We start from the raw sequence: 18,252 nt of genomic DNA on the forward strand, positions 1-18,252 counted from the left end.
CTTTTTAACCTCGCTTTCTCCTATCTTACTTTCCTTTTTACACACGGCATTGAATAGATACGCTCCGGGACTGCGCCGAAATTTGCTGTACTTGTTACAATGACAGTAAAGATATTCTGATTCACAAACTACAACAGACCAAAAAAACCTTTACGAATGAAGTTGTAATGTTCCACCCTCCCATTTTCCTATTTATTTTGGGGTATGAAATCATTACAATTTATTTTTTTGTTCTATGTCACTGTCAACACCGTCATCTTCATTTTATTTTGCCGGACATTTCCTATAGATTTTTATTGAGTTCTTGCCACTTTTTTATGGTTTTGTGAGATGGAGACGAGCACTGAGGTGATGACAGTGTGATCCCTTGGAGACCTTTGGCCATGCCCAATTCCATCAGCCACGCTGCTTTCTCCTTCTCCATTAACATGTGTGACCACAGTTCTCTCTGTTCCCCCTGACTTTATCCATTTTGGTAGCACAGATTGCTTTGGAAACCATGCAAAATTCACAACACACAAAGTACTTTTAATTTGGAGACAATAATCAGACAAGTGCTTTTTGCTTCTTATTGCTTTTCCTAATCTGTAAACTTTAATGTGCTTTCACCAACACGAGTTTTCTATAACAATGTACCATAATGGATTTTGCAGTTCTGTTGTGGCGGGTCTTATAGCGTAAACACAAAGCGTATCAGATTTAACATCAGCCTGTTTAACTCCACTTTTATTGCTCCTAGACGGTGCAGTAATATAACCTTCACCTTGTCATTTACGGAAACCTGAGGTAGTGTGAAAAATTGCTCCATTCCTAGGTGCATTTAGGGTGAAAGGGTGTGCTATAAAGTGGTTTATAATGTCAGCGGCATTTCTATTCTATGAGTTTATCTCTACTTTCAAATCCAACCTCCCCCTCTTGTTGACCATGTCAGTGTTGGATCACTAGTGCCGGTTTTGCACGAATCCTCTATCAGTCCGGGGGAGGCCAGGAGTGAACATGTGCCGACATGTTGTTCTCGCGATGGTGTTAATCACGTTGAACTGTCCCCTCTCTGCTCAGCCTGTCAGGAACGGGGGAGGGCCTTGGGCAGGGGGGGTGTCCTTTCTAGATGAGTGCTGGGGTTTCACCTGTTTGTTGCATATGGAACAGGAATTAAAACTGACTTTTTAAAATCAGGCTTCAGATTTCAAATGTGGGTATTAAAAAAGTGGCACGGCACGTGACTCGGTGATTTTGAATACTGCTCTGGAAGATATTTCAGTAGATGAGGACAACGTGTTTTTAACGCTTGCCCATAGGAACACTGTGCTTTTTGTGTTCTTGGAAAGCACAACAATCTTGCTGTGCAGTTTAGTAGAGGGAGGAAATTAGAACAGGTGGCTTTTCAGGTGGCCCATCTGTAAAAGACATACCCACCCTATTACACAGGAAGCGAATGGCATATGTTACTGACCCCAGAAGAAAGGACTATCCATCTAAATTAGTGCAATGAGTACAGAACTTATATCATATGCTAGTTTTATTTTATTGGAAAAAGTATGGCCTAGAGTATGTACTGAAATGTTTACAAGTTTTTAACATGTTTAATAAAAAGATGGCTTGAGCCATCTTCAATAAAGGTTCACAAAAAGTCCATTGTTTAGCAATTAATAATATTTTATTTTTATTGTATATTAATCAACATATTGACGGCTTCAGTATTGCATAGCTGTGAGAGGTATGAATCCACAGAAAGGCTGAAATGATCACTCATTTCTGTCTGTCTGTCATTACTTTAATCGATCTCCTTAGTCCATTAATGGAAGCACTGGGCATTGGGTGGCGACTGTAAAGGATGCTGTAGGCTGTAGAACACTGTGTGCTCATTAATCTCAATTGTATGCTGATGGATGTTGGATGTCACTGGAGCAAAATGAATTGTTATTAATTATTTATTGAGTGTGTTTAGTCTGTGTTGGGCAAGCGTCCCACTTAACAGGTGGAGCTAAGGCAACACAGCCTAACGGGGGAGGTGAAGGGGAGAGGGGGGGTATGAAATTGGCACTCGCTGCCTCTAAATTACACTTTAGCTTCCTGTGCCCCGACCCCCAGGTCCCTGACCCACAACTGCAATGTATTTTGTGTGACTAACAGCTGTAATTCCCCAATTATCACGCTGTGTAGTCCAACTGCACTACAGGTTCAGTTACCAGGAGGCCGCAGCCAAGTGCTGGGCCTTTAAGCCCAAAAAGCTATGTCTGACCACAACCTCTTCTCAGTGTTCATATAATTTTTTGGGCATCTGCATAGCATTAACACTATGAGGACACCTTGTATGTGTGGTTGAGAATGTAATGCATTTGCAATCCTTGATTATTCTGTTCTATATTTAATTATTTGTTCTATAGTGAAATTGAATTAGCCCACTGATGTATTTTATGCCAGTTTGGTCTGCCGTAAAAAGCATTGCACTATGCCCCTTTACCCCTGAGAGCTCAGAGAACCAAGACACCAGACAGCCTTGGCTCTAATTAAGCAGAGACTTTCTCTGGGACATCAATCTGAATCAGTTTCTGCTCAAAACAAGAAGCCCAAGAATCTTCCAAGCTATCAACAGCTACGCTGCCCTTTGCTCGAGTGACCTGCTGCAGGAGGGGCAAATGCACTGGAACCTGTTGAAAAGCCTATTTTAAATGTGAAGCCAGTACATGGCTACTCCATTCTTAAGCTGGGCTCTGTTAACACTTGACATGGAGGTGCTGACGAAAAGTTACCTTGAGAAATACAGAACACATTATAAATAGGTCCCATGGGTAACAAACACAGCGAGGGAGTCCAAACATCATGTCTCATGGGGGTCCAGGGTTTCCATGCAGCATACACAGTGTGGACTACAGATTGCTCAGTGTGCTGAAATAGGTAGCAGGCCAAAAATACAATAGTCCTTGAATATTTCATCATGCCCAATATGGAGTTGTTGAGGAATTGTACAGGGAGTGCAGAATTATTAGGCAAATGAGTATTCTGTCCACATCATCCTCTTCATGCATGTTGTCTTACACCAAGCTGTATAGGCTCGAAAGCCTACTACCAATTAAGCTTATTAGGTGATGTGCATCTCTGTAATGAGAAGGGGTGTGGTCAAATGACATCAACACCCTATATCTGGTGTGCATAATTATTAGGCAACTTACAAAATGGGTCAAAAGAAGGACTTGACAGGCTCAGAAAAGTAAAAAATAGTGAGATATCTTGCAGAGGGATGCAGCACTCTTAAACTTGCAAAGCTTCTGAAGCGTGATCATGGAACAAGCAAGCGTTTCATTCAAAATAGTCAACATGGTCGCAAGAAGCGTGTGGAAAAACCAAGGTGCAAAATAACTGCCCATGAACTGAGAAAAGTCAAGCGTGCAGCTGCCAAGATGCCACTTGCCACCAGTTTGGCCATATTTCAGAGCTGCAACATCACTGGAGTGCCCAAAAGCACAAGATGTGCAATACTCAGAGACATGGCCAAGGTAAGAAAGGCTGAAAGACGACCACCACTGAACAAGACACACAAGCTGAAACGTCAAGAATGGGCCAAGAAATATCTCAAGACTGATTTTTCTAAGGTTTTATGGACTGATGAAATGAGAGTGAGTCTTGATGGACCAGATGGATGGGCCCGTGGCTGGATTGGTAAAGGGCAGAGAGCTCCAGTCCGACTCAGACGCCAGCAAGGGGGAGGTGGGCTGGTATCATCAAAGATGAGCTTGTGGGGCCTTTTTCGGGTTGAGGATGGAGTCAAGCTCAACTCCCAGTCCTACTGCCAGTTTCTGGAAAACACCTTCAAGCAGTGGTACAGGAAGAAGTCTGCATCCTTCAAGAAAAATATGATTTTCATGCAGGACAATGCTCCATCACCCACGTCCAAGTACTCCACAGCGTGGCTGGCAAGAAAGGGTATAAAAGAAGAAAAACTAATGACATGGCCTCCTTGTTCACCTGATCTGAACCCCATTGAGAACCTGTGGTCCATCATCAAATGTGAGATTTACAAGGAGGGAGGGAAAACAGTACACCTCTCTGAACAGTGTCTGGGAGGCTGTGGTTGCTGCTGCACGCAATGTTGATGGTGAACAGATCAAAACACTGACAGAATCCATGAATGGCAGGCTTTTGAGTGTCCTTGCAAAGAAAGGTGGCTATATTGGTCACTGATTTGTTTTTGTTTTGTTTTTGAATGTCAGAAATGTATATTTGTGAATGTGGAGATGTTATATTGGTTTCACTGGTAAAAAATAAATAATTGAAATGGGTATATATTTGTTTTTTGTTAAGTTGCCTAATAATTATGCACAGTAATAGTCACCTGCACACACAGATATCCCCCTAAGATAGCTAAAAATAGTTTTTAGGGTTCATTAAGAACATGGTTGTTGTTCAATAATAAAATTATTCCTCAAAAATACAACTTGCCTAATAATTCTGCACTCCCTGTATATCTTGGTTGCTAAATTCATACCGGTCTTGGTCATGACAAGAACTGAACTTGTGGGTTAGTTCGATAAGTTTGCTTAGCATAGCTTAGCCATACAGTTAAAGGGATGCAGGTCAGGGGACTTGGTCTTTGTTGATAGTGGTAAGATACGGAAGATGCTCTCTGCTTTCACCTTGCTTAGTGAGTGTGGGCCTAACAATCACCGGGAAAAACATCCTGCATTTATGAAATCAACTTCCAATCACTTGCATACAGACCCACTGACGGGCGATGAGTCTGTATAGGTGTTACTGAATGTTACTAAATGTTCAATCTCGGTGAAAAGTAGATGCAGAGAATGAGTGCGACACCTGAGTGTCTCACCATGAACCCTCTCTCTGGTGTGACGAATGCTTTTCTTTAGGCAAGTGTAGTAGCTCCGTTTGTTAAGGGTGGAAATGGATATGCCATGGAGTCCTAACCCTGATGCCTATGGATGGTTATCTTCTCAGTCCACCTTAATACTGACAAATGACTTGCTGACCTGGAAGTTGTGATATCAACAGGCAAAGGAAGTCATGTTGGGGAAGAAATGTCAGTAGCATGTATTCATAGCATTGCATAAGCTATTAAGTATTTTATGCATGACGTATTAAGTATTTTATGTAAGGTGGTAGTAGCCTAGTGGGTAACACACTCGCCTATGAACCAGAAGACCCAGGTTCAAATCCCACTTACTACCATCGTGTCCCTGAGCAAGACACTTAACCCTAAGTTGCTCCAGGGGGACACTGTCCCTGTAACTACCGATTGTAAGCTGCTCTGGATAAGGGCCTCTGATTAGTGCCATAAATGGTAAATGGAAATGAAAACCTTTTTTGTGTATTATAGTATATGTCTTGCTACCATGTTATGACATTATTTATTTAAGGATAAAACGACATGTTCACTTCTTTTAGCAAGACAATTTGACAACGTTATTTATCTTCCACAACAAAATGTCTTCTAAAGTCTTCTAAAGCCAACTTAAATTTCTATATTATTCATCTGTAATGTATTGGTTAATGTCCTTCATTCAGATGCTTCAAAATAGACCCTGTTAAACTGGAATCCTTGCTAAACTAACTAACCGTGACTACCAAAGGTAAATACTGCAAGTTTAATTTTACTGGAGCTTGTGGCAAAATCTGAATGAGACACAAATAGGTTTAATGGACTGTTGAAGATAATCTTTAAAAAGTATGTAAAAAAATTATGCAAGCTATCATTCATTTAATTTAGCAATTCCAATGAAACCTGCATCCATTCACAATTGAAGCAGCTTTCAATGAAATCTAAGCTTTGATGGAAACAACCTTATGGTGTATGTCTTAGCAGAGGTCAGTTGAAGCTGTAAATTTAGGAGACAACAGTAGATGGTGACCTGCATGAATAAACATTCCCCGTGACACACTCAGGTTGTTCAGCTGCCATTGTAACATAACCCAAACCTGATTTAATGGCTTGTCAAAATGTGCAAACTCACCTAAATTTGTACGAAGCAGCTAATGGCTGTAAAGTCTATGTGAGTAGTAACTATTCTTTTTTTGGTGATTGGAGATAATAAAAATCACACTCACAAAGGAAATATAACATCAACATTGTCACAATAAAAACCCTGATGTTACCAAAATGCCCAAATATTATGAGTATCATGCTATAGATATTTGGTATATTCTACCCAAATTGGATCAGCATCAGTGCAGATCATTACATTGGTCAATTGCTCATATTATAGAAGCAATCTTCTTAATATACACAAATGTGGTTGATGTCACCATTTGCATTGTGACCAAAACCATTGTCATAGAACAATGAATTACATTACAGACAGAGGCTTATCACATGTTACACTGCCCCTGCATTTTGTCTTGTGTTTGATCAAGCCTGGACTTTTTCCTGCATCATTAGTGTCGGGTTTCCCAGCTGAATGTTGCTAATGGAAGCACGTTTTCACTCGGTATGCTGGGATGTTGGAGAAGGACCAGATGGAGCTGAGCAGTAGGACCTTTGTGATTTTCGGTCCCTGTGACCCTCTACATCCAGTTCATATTGACAGAGTCTTTCATGGGCCTGTCAGTGCTGACAGTGGTCTAATTGCACATATCATCAGAAACACATGAAAAAGAGAGAGAGAGAAATAAATTGCAACTGTGCCTCAACACAAAAGAAAGTAAAGATTTATTCAGAAATGCAGCCATACCCCATCTTTTTAAATATTTCCCCCTAAAAAATGTAGGACGATAAAAAATTAGGTTGTAGCTTCTTCTGTAGGGTATTAACACATTGCTAGGTTTTTTTTTTCTCAACAGGGCACAGATGTGTCTGATCATTTCCTCAGGAGGTTCTCTGAGGACAAATGTCATGCCCTTTGTCCCATTCTCATGGACAACGCCTTGCCCACCCTGTTCTGGGCACTGGACCTCTTGCAGTGGCTGTGCTGTGTGTCAAGAAAGACGCAGTTCTCACCTGATTCTGGCATTAGTGTGTGTTCCCACACTGCCTGCACACTTAACCCTGTACACTGTGTGGTTCTGAGCATCATATAGTTGTTTTCTTAAAATGAATCTGTTATTCATTGGATCATCCATTACATTCATTTGCACTAAGAAAAATCTGCTATATATATATATATATATATATATATATATATATATATATATATATATATATATATATATATATATATATATATATATATATATATATATATATATATATATGTATGTAAATATATGTAATATATGTAAATACTTATAATACATTAGAAATATAAAATCAATAATATATGGAAAATTGGACTTAAAATGAACAAAGCAAGGTAATTTGATCAGAAGCCAATGAATAGAAACATCTGGATTTAAATTTTTTTAAGATTTTGAAATGTAATTTGTTTCAACCATCCAATGAAATAAATAGTCAATTAACTTTACAGAATTGCCCCTTTTCATGTATACTTAGTTTAGGCTCACAAACTTTCCTCAACCTGTGCAATAAGCACTGGTTGGACTGTGAGCCCGGTACTGAAGAGATTTATGGGTCTTTTAGTGGCGGAGAGTCCCATCCAGCTGCCACTGCAGTCACGGGAATCAGGGGAGGCCTGGGCTCTCTTCCCCTGAACAATAAGGCACTGACTCGGGCGAGAGAAGCCCTACTGCACTGCTGGGGGGGCTTGAAGAGAGAGGATGTGGGGGTCAGCCACGTCTGTGGACTACATCAGAGGGACCCAGATCAGCGCGGGAGCTGTGCAGCTCCTGCCTGTCGTTTGGGCAGGTGTACACCACTCAGGTTGTGGAACACATTATAGGCAAGAGGTCATGTCAGGGAGGTGCATGTCATGAAATCTAGTTTTTGTTGTGTTAAGCAGAGATCTTAATTACTTTTAAAGGCTTGTCATTCTCATATGTATTTTTTAACAGTCAATTAATGAATGTTATAACATGAGTGAGTTTTAATCCAAGCAGTATTTAGAGCAGAAATTTAGCAGTATTACTGATCTAAAGTGAGTAATACAGATTCCAATGCTTTTAAGGTACTGAAACACACCTAGAATAATTTTATTACTATTACTTGTTCCAATGCCTATAGTGGAAGCAGTCTTGTTCAATAAAAGCCGTTGCAGTAAATATTGTGGTAAAAATCATCACAAAAATGTGGATTTCATGTTTAGGGTAAATTACCCTATTACCATTGCATTTAAATAAGACACAGACTAATTGCTTGTTGCTTGTTGTGTTTGTGGCAGACTGAATTCATTTTACCATCCTTAAAATCTTACCAGTCCATTTTGCTGTGCCTGCCCGCATCACTTCTCCCACCTGTTCCTTATGTTTATTCTTTGATCATAAACTTTCTGTTGGGGATTTTAAATTAAGTTTTGTTTCAGTTTCCAGTATAAAACCAGTATAAAACCAGTATATCTATTGCAGTCTATCATATCTTTCTTTCTCCAGACATAAGCTGGGACAAACTTTCATGCCACATTTTACTGGTTAGAGGAAGTGTCAGAATGTACACATCCATGGAAGCCTTGCCCTTGCTATGGTTGGGTTTGGAATGGTGTTTACTGTCCTAAGCCAACTGGCCCCTCTAACACAGCGCCACTCGATCACACCCAGTCCCACAATCTACCCTGTTACACGACAACGCTTCTCATTGGCCAATTGTGTCGTCACAGAGACAACAGCTGTCTCCAGGATGAAGAAGCTACTTTTGGGGTGCCAGCCAGTCTGACTGCTTGCAACTGGAGAATCCCAGAGTCCCTCATGGCCTTCAAAACATACATGGCCACTCACAGACAGGGCAGTGCCCTCTAGAGGTCATATGCAGCTTTGTTTCTTTCTCAAGACAATTGACCATGAATAATACATATCTATAAATAAACAGTCCCTTTGTTGAATTTTTAAAAACCATACGAATGTTGATGAAACCAATGTACTTCTGTCACACAGACTTTGTTTCCCTCCCAGATATATAGATAAATCGATAGATAGATGTTTTCCTTGGACACCTGCTATATAAACAGCTTGCCATGGTAGCCGACGGACCAACTGTGAGAAGCAGAGTGGCTGTTGCTGGATCTTGGCAGTCAGTAAGGCAGGCAGTCAGAGCCGTGACCACAGGCAGACAGACAAATGGGCATACAGAAGCTCAAATGGATGCTACCTGTGTGGTTTTAACGCTGAGAAGACATCCTCCTGACACCTAAAAGGCATAGGGAAGCAGAGTAGGAAACTGGTATGAGATATCTGCTGATGGTCATGCTGGAACTGATATTGATTTCTGATGTTGTGATTGAAATTGTCATTTCAAATATAGTATTATATTGTGCAAGCATCCTGACATCTAAAAGGCATAGAGAAGCAGAGTAAGAAACCGGTATTAGATATCTGTTGATAGTTATACTGGAAATGATATTGTATTTTGTTTGTATAGATGTGTCCAGATACATTTAATGTATCAGATGACCTAGAAGCAGGCCAGAAAATCCCTTTGCTTTTATTAATGCAAGCTAATATTAACATCAAACGTGCTTAATTTGTTTTATGGTTAGTTTCTATTCATGTGCATGTCTCATATAGCAGGCATCCCCCAAAGTATTTGCTTTGGTTTGTTTCTAAATGTGTACTTGATTGTAGAAAAATATAAAATTAATGTGAGTCAGAGAGATACATAGTAAGATCATTTACAATAAACGGTCAAGAAAAGATAGTATGTACTGTATGTAATGTACTGTTTCTAATGCAACTTTACTGTAGTCAATGAACCTTTACGTAATGCAACCACAGGCTACCAATGATAATTAACTGTATTTATTAATTCCCTTTTGTGTATGATGCCCATCCCTGTCTGTATGTGTACAACTGTGAATGTGTGATATTGATTGACACCCGTGGCAGGTGTGGCCAGTCTTGCTCAGTTTCCAGTAGCCCCTGTATGTCCCACCTGTTTACTGGTCATTCCCCATGGCACTTGACCCAGTGACCAATTTCCTATGGCCCCGAACCCAGCTGAAGGGGCTGTGGCAGTCCCCAGCAACTGTGGCCTGGGGGGGAGCTGCCCTTGGTCCATAAATAACCTCTCGTCTAAACACACCCTACCTGAAAGGGGCTCCTTCTCAAGCCCACCATTGTTGTTTACTGCCTCATCATCTCATGGCCTTTGACCTCCCCTGTGCTACTGAGTAGGTCAGGAGTGTACATAGTAAAGTCCAACTGTCAGGCCATCTCATTACAACAATATAAATGATTTCTCAATCATTTAAGCTAATTCTTTTACAAGTAGTTATAACAAATTAATATTCAGTTAACTGTAAGGCATTACATAAGAGTTGTATGCCATGAATTGTTCAAGCTGGTCCAAATACATATATTTGACAAATAATTTGACATATTAAATAAAGTATAATATGGACATACTGGAAATGTGTGGGTCATAAAAAGAAAGAAGAATGGAATAATTTGTGTATCATAAAAAAACAGAATATTTCAGCAAAATAGCTAAATGTCTCATTTTGTATTATACACAAAGTCTTGTATTATAGTGTGCAATGATCCAGTGAGAAAATTAATAATATGTCATTTCTTATTTTTTTCTACAGCAATTATATTAACTTGATTAGACACCCACTTACACTGGGTACACTAAACTGTCTTATACTCCCTCAGTCTTCAAATTAGTGAATCACAATTCTGAGTCAAATGTCGATTTTCCAAGTGGACAGCTGTGTTGCATTTGGCATAATGGAGAGGATGACAGGAGAAGAAAAAAAATTCTAAGAATTATCTGCTCAGCAAGAGTTAACAGTTTTACACTGATGTCTCCAACATCAAGATGGGGTAGACTAATTATGATTTGAGGACTAAACTGGAAAGAATGTCTGCGTCAATGCACCATGCAAAATTGAGTGAGGCAATGTGCTTTTTTAACAAGGCATGACAAGGAACAAGACCGGTCATGACCAGAGAGACCAAGACAAATAAACTCATAGTTAAAATAATCATTTTGTTAAAGACTTTGTCCAACAGTCTTCTATATGTCATACTTCAGATTCTACAGATTTGATTTACAGATTTTATATTATTTTATATTGCTCTTGTGTCTCACTGTGTCCTCAACATGTGCTGCAATAAGCATGTCTACGTTTGTTAATAATTGAAACAAATGTATTTCATGAAAATGACTTCAGAATATTTTCCATGAAAATAGAGTTCCTTTTTGTTGTAACTGGCCTGCAGAAACTAAATTACCCGGTTTAGCAATATGGCCACTTCCATTCCATTAGCATTTGTTAACAATAAAAACATATTCACCCTTGAATAAGGCTTCTGCAGTGATTGCACAATATCTGCATCATGTGCATGTCATATTTATACATTTAGTTTATATTGAGGGGAGCATGTCTGTAGTTGATGGTTCTTCGTCATGCCGCTCTGTGTTGGGGCTCTGACTCAGCCAGCCTGGCAGGTTGCGTGTAAGTCATCCAACAAACACTCTCTAGCCAGGATTAACTGGCCGCTCTGGTAAAGATGTGTGAAATTGTGATGGGCACGAAAATAACGCAGTAGGCCTGGTGCGTGTGTTCGGCCCGCTGTGTGTGACCGTGTGGATGTCAGCATTTGACGTGCTAATGTACAGGATGAAATGCATGCGTGAGAGCATGCACATATGTCAGGGTCATAGGTGTGTTGCTCTGGCCAGCCGTGTCCGGAAATGTACAGTGATTCAGAGGGGGTTTCAGGCTCTTGAGTCACATGTTGAGTTGGTGCGTGGATCAACATTTAATTTGAAGTTGTCTTCTTTCTGTTTGACTGTCTTATTTAATCCACAATCTAGCCTGGAATGTTAAATGGTTTTCATGCTTCAGTTTTTGGCTGTGGCTATAGATATTTCATTCTCATGTTCATGTCACCAACTTTCCCCTTACGCATCAGTTAGAGTTAGAGATGCCTCATCCTGTACGTCACAGTCATGCTCAGGATGTCTCGGGATATATCATGGCCCAGGCTTAAGTCAGATTTGTATTTTTAGGCTATACTCTATCATTCTAACCAGTTTTATATTTAAAAGTAGAATGTTTATACACATGCATCTAATCACATCAATCTCTAACAATGTTCAATGAAAATGCATCTTTATGTATGTATCCTACAGGTTTAATTACATAGTGATTTTATCAAATGACTCTGGTTTGTCCATATGTTTATGAGGGCAGTTCTGGCAATAAAAATTGTCTGAGAAAAGAAACTACTACATGCACAGTGTAGGACTTCAAGGCACTCACAGCTCATTGTCTTTCACCTAGAATGTGTTGCAGTCCCTTTCCTTGAGGTGTCTTCCTTTCCCCAGACGTCCTCCTGCCATGACCGTGCTGGGAAATTCACAGTGGCTGAGGTGTCTGTTCCAACGCTGGAAGTGGTAAAGACCTTTAAGCACATGGGTGAGGCTCTGCACTACAAGAGATTATTCCCTTATGTTGGTGATTTTGTAGGTTGTAAAACAGAGGCAAAAGTCAGGGACTGCTGTCATCTTGATGTTAATGACCCCAACTGAGAATGCTACTATAGCAAATGGACATAGCTACTCTCTTTAGTTTAAAGTAAATATTCTTAATAGCACCACAATGCATTTAAATGCCTCTTTTGTAAAAAATACCTGCTCCAGTGTCTCTCTCAATATGTCACTTGTGTGTATCCTCATATGCATTGTTCACTTCTCCATAGCTGCCCTGTTGAAAGAAAAGGCCTTAATTGGAGCAAAGCTTTGTCAAATTCCACACATAGCTACATGTCTAACACTGGGCTATGGTGCACAGGGCCACATTTAGGCTTCAGCGGAGGAAGTCAGTAATTCCCATGGGCCTGAAGGTTTTGACATCCCTCCATATTTTGAATTTGTTTCGGTTAGGAATAGCATGCATGGAAAGCTGATCACAAGGTTGCCGTATATCACTAAGATATTTTCTATTTATTCTAGGTGCTCAAAGGGCCACACTTTTGCAAGATTCATTCTTTAGCATGACAGCACTGGGCCTTTCTATGGCAAAACACTGAGGTAATTACTCACATATTTTGATTTTGTGAAGCTGTTGGCAGAGCTGTTTTGATCACAGAGCGAGCTTAAAGGATTGGCAAAGAATGTAAATTCCAATTGGCCGGTGGAGCTGGGGGAAGAGGTGGCGTGAGTTGGGCCATGCCACCCAACAAGACAACAAAGCCTTGACCGCCTCAACTGCTTTAACCCATAGTTGTGGAAAGCATTATACTGCAGATGAGTCTTTGATTAATGCAGTAGATGCATATGAACAGAATATGAATGGCCACAACTGCTCACATGGCGCTTGCATGAAGAGCATTCGCAGGCTGTTTCATTTCAAAACCTGTCATCGGCCCTAAACCAGTCCAAAAGAACATCTGCTGCTTATCAAACATGGCTTCCCTCTCTTTCTCCTCTCTCTCTCCCTGGGTCCTGTGCTGGCATAGCCAGCTTTAATTTCAAAAGACCTCCCTCTGCATTAGATGGTAAAAGCGTCCCAGGGTCCACAGCTGGTCCGGAGGACTTGACTTTGAAATCAGAGCCGGCCAAAGTGTTGTTTGCATACCGCTTGCATGGGGTTGAGTGGGTCTGGGGGACACCGTTAATTAATGGACAGGATTGCACTGGTTCCCAATACCCACGGGACGTGCAACCATGGGCCCCGTTGCACTGTTCACTTCTTAACTCACTAAAGGAACTTTTAAAGTGACAAGAACTGGTCAGCAGCCCTTTTAACCTCTTTTTGATGTTTGCCCTGCATGACAAAGGCAACATATTCGGCAATTCACACAATGCAGCTGTTTTGTTACGTGTATAAAGATATTTTGATTTTGGCGGCAGGCTGATCAGCAGGGTAAATCAGGCATTGGGTTTGGAAGCACCCAATCAAAGCGTCTTTGTCTGATGTGATGGGGCTCAACTTAGAGTGGGTGCTGGTCTGCAGTCACACTACTACCCAGTCGCCTCTATTGTGTTAATTGCTCTAATAAGTGGTCGCGCCACCTAATAATGATCTCTCCCAGTCTGTTAGCATCCTGCTGTTAGCCATTGACACCCCGTCTCCTCCACGCTCCGCTTCAGAGAGAGCTTCCACCTTTGAATGCATCCTTGCTTGTGGGGTTTGTCAGTCAAGCAGCATATGTGATGAGGGCTGTTTAAATGTGTTGATGCATAACAGATCATTTGCCGCATACGACACACCGGATGATCCTGATGTTAAAAGCAACAGCTCTGGACCCTCTTCTTATTACCGCGTGCAGATGTTGAGTACTGGTGTGTGTTTGTGTATGTATGTGAGCATATGAGTGTCAAGTTGCATTCATTTAATGTGGTGCACGCTTAAGCCACTCTGATGTCTCGTATTTCTTGAAATCAACCATGGTGAGAGGATAAAGGACTGTCCTAACATCAAAGAAGGTGCGCAAAAGCAAAGGAGTGGCAATCTGTGCTCCCGTCAGCCTGTTTCCATGTGGCCATGTGTCTGAACTGCTTAATGAAAAGAGTGACGCTCACACTTTTATCTTCCGGTTAGGGCATTTATTTTGGCACCCTTGAACAAAAGCGTTGATAAAGCCACTGGCAAACATTAGAGTTTAATACAGAAAAGTGATCCCTGGGTGGTATTACAATAGGCCTGTGAGGGGGGAATTGGAAGATTAAGGAAAGGATGTGACCATAATGACTTTAAGGCAGATAATCCTGCCCATCTGGGGCATACAATTGTTTGATATTTATGCACGATCATCATGGCTAATCGGTTTGTTATTTTGTACGAACGGAAAATTAGGCATGTTTGGTTTTCATTTGGGTTCTTTGGCTGAAGTCTTGTGATCAGTTTCTCAAGGGCTTGGCTCCCTCACTCCTTTTTGTGTCAAGAGGAAATGTAGAGGTGTCTGACAGATAAGAGCACAAACACCACAAAGCTCAAGGAAAAGTACCAGTCTTGCCCATCTTGTCTCAGACTTAGTGAAGATTATAGATATTACATAGAATTTTCTCACACCAGAACAAATCACAGTGCTTCACAATATTTTTTCCAAATGCTTCGGCTAAAAAGAAATGTAATTATTTTTAAAACCACCAAATTATTTTGCTAAATATGCACAGTCAGCAGGGCACAGCATGAAACGCTTGAGTCTTGTTATCAGCTTTAGCGAATAAGGCAGACACACAATCAAGATACCTTTCATTATTAGCAAAATGTGCATGATTTATTTTTGCAAAGTTGTTGCACTTCTTATTATAAATAAAGTAACTCTGGTTTATATTGACCATCTGAAGGTATTTCCTGGGTTGCTGATTAAAAATAATACAATTAGCACACAGTGTGCACAACAAAATGGGTTGTCTGCATTTAACCCATCACCTTAGTGAGCAGAGGGCAGCCGTGGGCAGTGCGTGGGGATGATGCTTTGCCCAGTGGCAGTACAGTGGCACCTTGACGGGTCAAGAACCTGCAGCCTTCAGATTAAGGTCAGATCGGGTCTGTTTCCTTATCTGCTAGGCCACCACTGCCCCAGTATGTTTTACTAACTTGATGGATGTTATGTTGTCTGATATTCTTCTAATGTAGAGATTTATACTTTTTTTTATTAGTCTTGGATGCCTTTCCCCACATTATTTGCAACTTTTATATGACTTGCAATACCATCTGAGGCACAGGAAATTGGCATTATTGCAAAATATATGACATGCAAAAATGCATACTTAAATAAACTTAGTTTAATTAATTAATCATGGCATAATGTTGTGTCAAAAAATTAGTACCTGTAAATTGCACTGGACCATAAGTGAAAGCTGAAAGAAATTAAAAACAAATTTTGTGTTGTTAATAGCAGAATTTTTGATAATTTTATGTCTACATTATATTTTGCCTTTTATAATATCTCAGATATGTAGTCCTAGTATTGTTTTTTTTGCATTGTTTACTGTCTTTGAAGTCTACTCTGCCACTAAATTTCACGGGCTGCCTCAGAACTGCAGTACTCCTTTGACCTATTTGTATGATGGATGATTTTATGAGACTATTTTTGTCCCAAGCGTCAAAGCTGCCCAACCACACAGAAACAGGTATGTGACCTTTCTAACACCGCATCTTCTGAGAATAAGACGGCTGAAAGCCGTCAGCCGGGACATGAGTCTGCCAAGAGCAGAGTGACACTTACACATTACAAGTGACGAGCCATTAACATCAGCTTTAATGCATCATATGCATTGTTTTAGGGCACTCCAGTCTACAGAACCTCACATTTCTTACAAAGCAGTTTTAAGAAAGTTTTATTTCAGTTAACTTGCATCTGTAATTATTTCGGTAAAATTGCTAGTTAATTCATCAGATTGTTAAGGTATTTGAGTCCAGTTATCGAAGGTGATACTAGAATTTAGAACACTGACCACAAGAGGGCACAATTTCTTGCTAACAATTCCAAGGCGCCTTGAGTTGAGTCTGAAATAATGAACAAACAAAAAAAAATTAATTTAGATTCAATTATATTAAACTAATTACAACAAAAGCGTGTGAACTACTTTATGTTGAGAATTCTGTTGAAGAGTAGAATCTTGGCTAGAATTCAGCTTCTGTGACTCTAGACTAAAACTTCTGATGGAAAAACGTCTTTAAAATGAATATAAAGGCTGTTCCAGGATTAGGTATGTCACAAATGAAAGGTCAAAGGTGAAATATGTTCCTGTTCCTTTGATGAGCACATGTTTGTATGCGTGTTTGCACCCCTGCTTCGGCCCCCCGGTGCCCACAGGGACGTCAGTGGCATTGTTTCGCCAGCTCCTGGAATGCTTGTCTGGCAGCTTGATAATGCGCTTTGAGGCCAGAGACACGGCAGACATGCACAGCGCAATGCCATATGTGATCCGCTTCTTCATCTGATGCCTGCGCTCTTTAGATGGTGATGAGATACTGTTTGCACTTTGGTTTAGATACAATAATTATTTTACTCTTGTCATGTCTTTATATTTTAATATGCAATGGGGTCCATCATCTTATTTTCATTGTTTTAAATCACTGTTGTGGTGAGGTGTGGTGAAAATGGACTAATCATATACCTCCACCATCTACCTTCTGCCCAGTCACTGTATTGTCTTTAGTACTGTTTGCTTTTGTGGAACTATATTTTTTCACTAATATCTTAGATTGACTTGTTGCTAAAGTGCATTATTACAGTTCATCTGAATTCTATGTCTTGAACACCCCCGTGTGTACTTGTACATGACTGGGCTGATGATTAACACTCTTGAACTGTACAATTTTTCTAGGTCACCTAAACAAATATGTGACAGTGACACCTGTCTACAAAAGGTTGGAGGTGAGACTTCAGTAATGTCATTTCTCACGTCATGTTGTGAGCAAGGAGGCTACCAAGAACATGCCACTGAGCTACTTCAGGCTTTACTAAATGTAAGGGATCCTCTGCTTGACTGATTGGTTCTGCTTGTGCTTTGACTGGTTTGTCTTCTTGACTGCTGATGCTTTTTCACATTAATATCAGTCACACATGCAGGGCTAGAAGAGACATTCTGTGCTGATGTGAAATCCAGGAACCTTTTCATTGAAACAGCAGTTTGTTCTTCTTAGAACAAAGTCAGATCCAGTCAGATCCGTAACATTTTTTTTCTGTTAACGTCATGCATAATGTATTAGATTAGTTTAGAAATGTAAAACAGAGAAATGTAATCTTCATTTACATAATCATTATGGTAGTTCTTGTTCATTTAGCTTCAACTCGCAGTCTGACTCGCAGTGTGTGGCGATGTGCAGGGCGATATACCACCACGCTTGGATCCTGACACATGTTCCCTGATGCAGTCATGGGTTTGGACTGCAGTGCGTGCAGTTCTGCTTTAACTCGGCACTCCATGCCAACGCTGGCCGTAAAAATTCAGAGAGCCCAGATCTTCACGGTGTGGAGTACTGTGTCTTTCTCCCTCTTTCCTCCTGCCAAGTCACTAAAGCTCATGATAAGCCCCGCACCCCACAATTTGACCCAACCACAGAGTCAACACAAGCAGCGGGTTTCAGTGACTGCACTCAACCTGTTAAGAGTGTTTAGAGAAGAATGAACAACTCTTTATATTTAAAAAAAAAAATCCTGTCAACCGTTCGACACACTTATGGAGCCATTTAAAGAATTTAATGCTAAAACATTCATGTTAATTTATGGTGTAAAAATTGTGTATGATTATTATAAATTATGTATGACATTATGCTAATTTTAAGTCAAGTG

The 18,252-nt window shown here is 40.3% G+C and overlaps 1 protein-coding gene across 9 annotated transcripts in view; it reads left to right on the forward strand.

Annotated features, from left to right (window-relative positions):
- The first annotated feature begins 9,041 nt into the window (after positions 1–9,041).
- The window catches only part of ush1c (Usher syndrome 1C), a 37,834-nt gene continuing 28,623 nt past the window's right edge, over positions 9,042–18,252 (forward strand). For 5 of the 9 annotated variants that reach the window (XM_028957839.1, XM_028957840.1, XM_028957841.1 and 2 more), the window contains exon 1: positions 15,192–17,426. In XM_028957839.1, the coding sequence (XP_028813672.1) occupies positions 17,238–17,426 (189 nt within the window). In that variant the 5' untranslated portion in view covers positions 15,192–17,237. Of the gene's footprint in view, positions 9,218–12,284; positions 12,420–12,955; positions 13,034–15,191; positions 17,427–18,252 lie in introns of those variants that run through there. The other 4 variants (XM_028957842.1, XM_028957843.1, XM_028957849.1 and 1 more) reach the window with 4 other exon arrangements.

This window comes from Denticeps clupeoides, chromosome 17 (assembly GCF_900700375.1).
Source record: "Denticeps clupeoides chromosome 17, fDenClu1.1, whole genome shotgun sequence".
NCBI classification, from domain to species: Eukaryota; Metazoa; Chordata; class Actinopteri; order Clupeiformes; family Denticipitidae; genus Denticeps; species Denticeps clupeoides.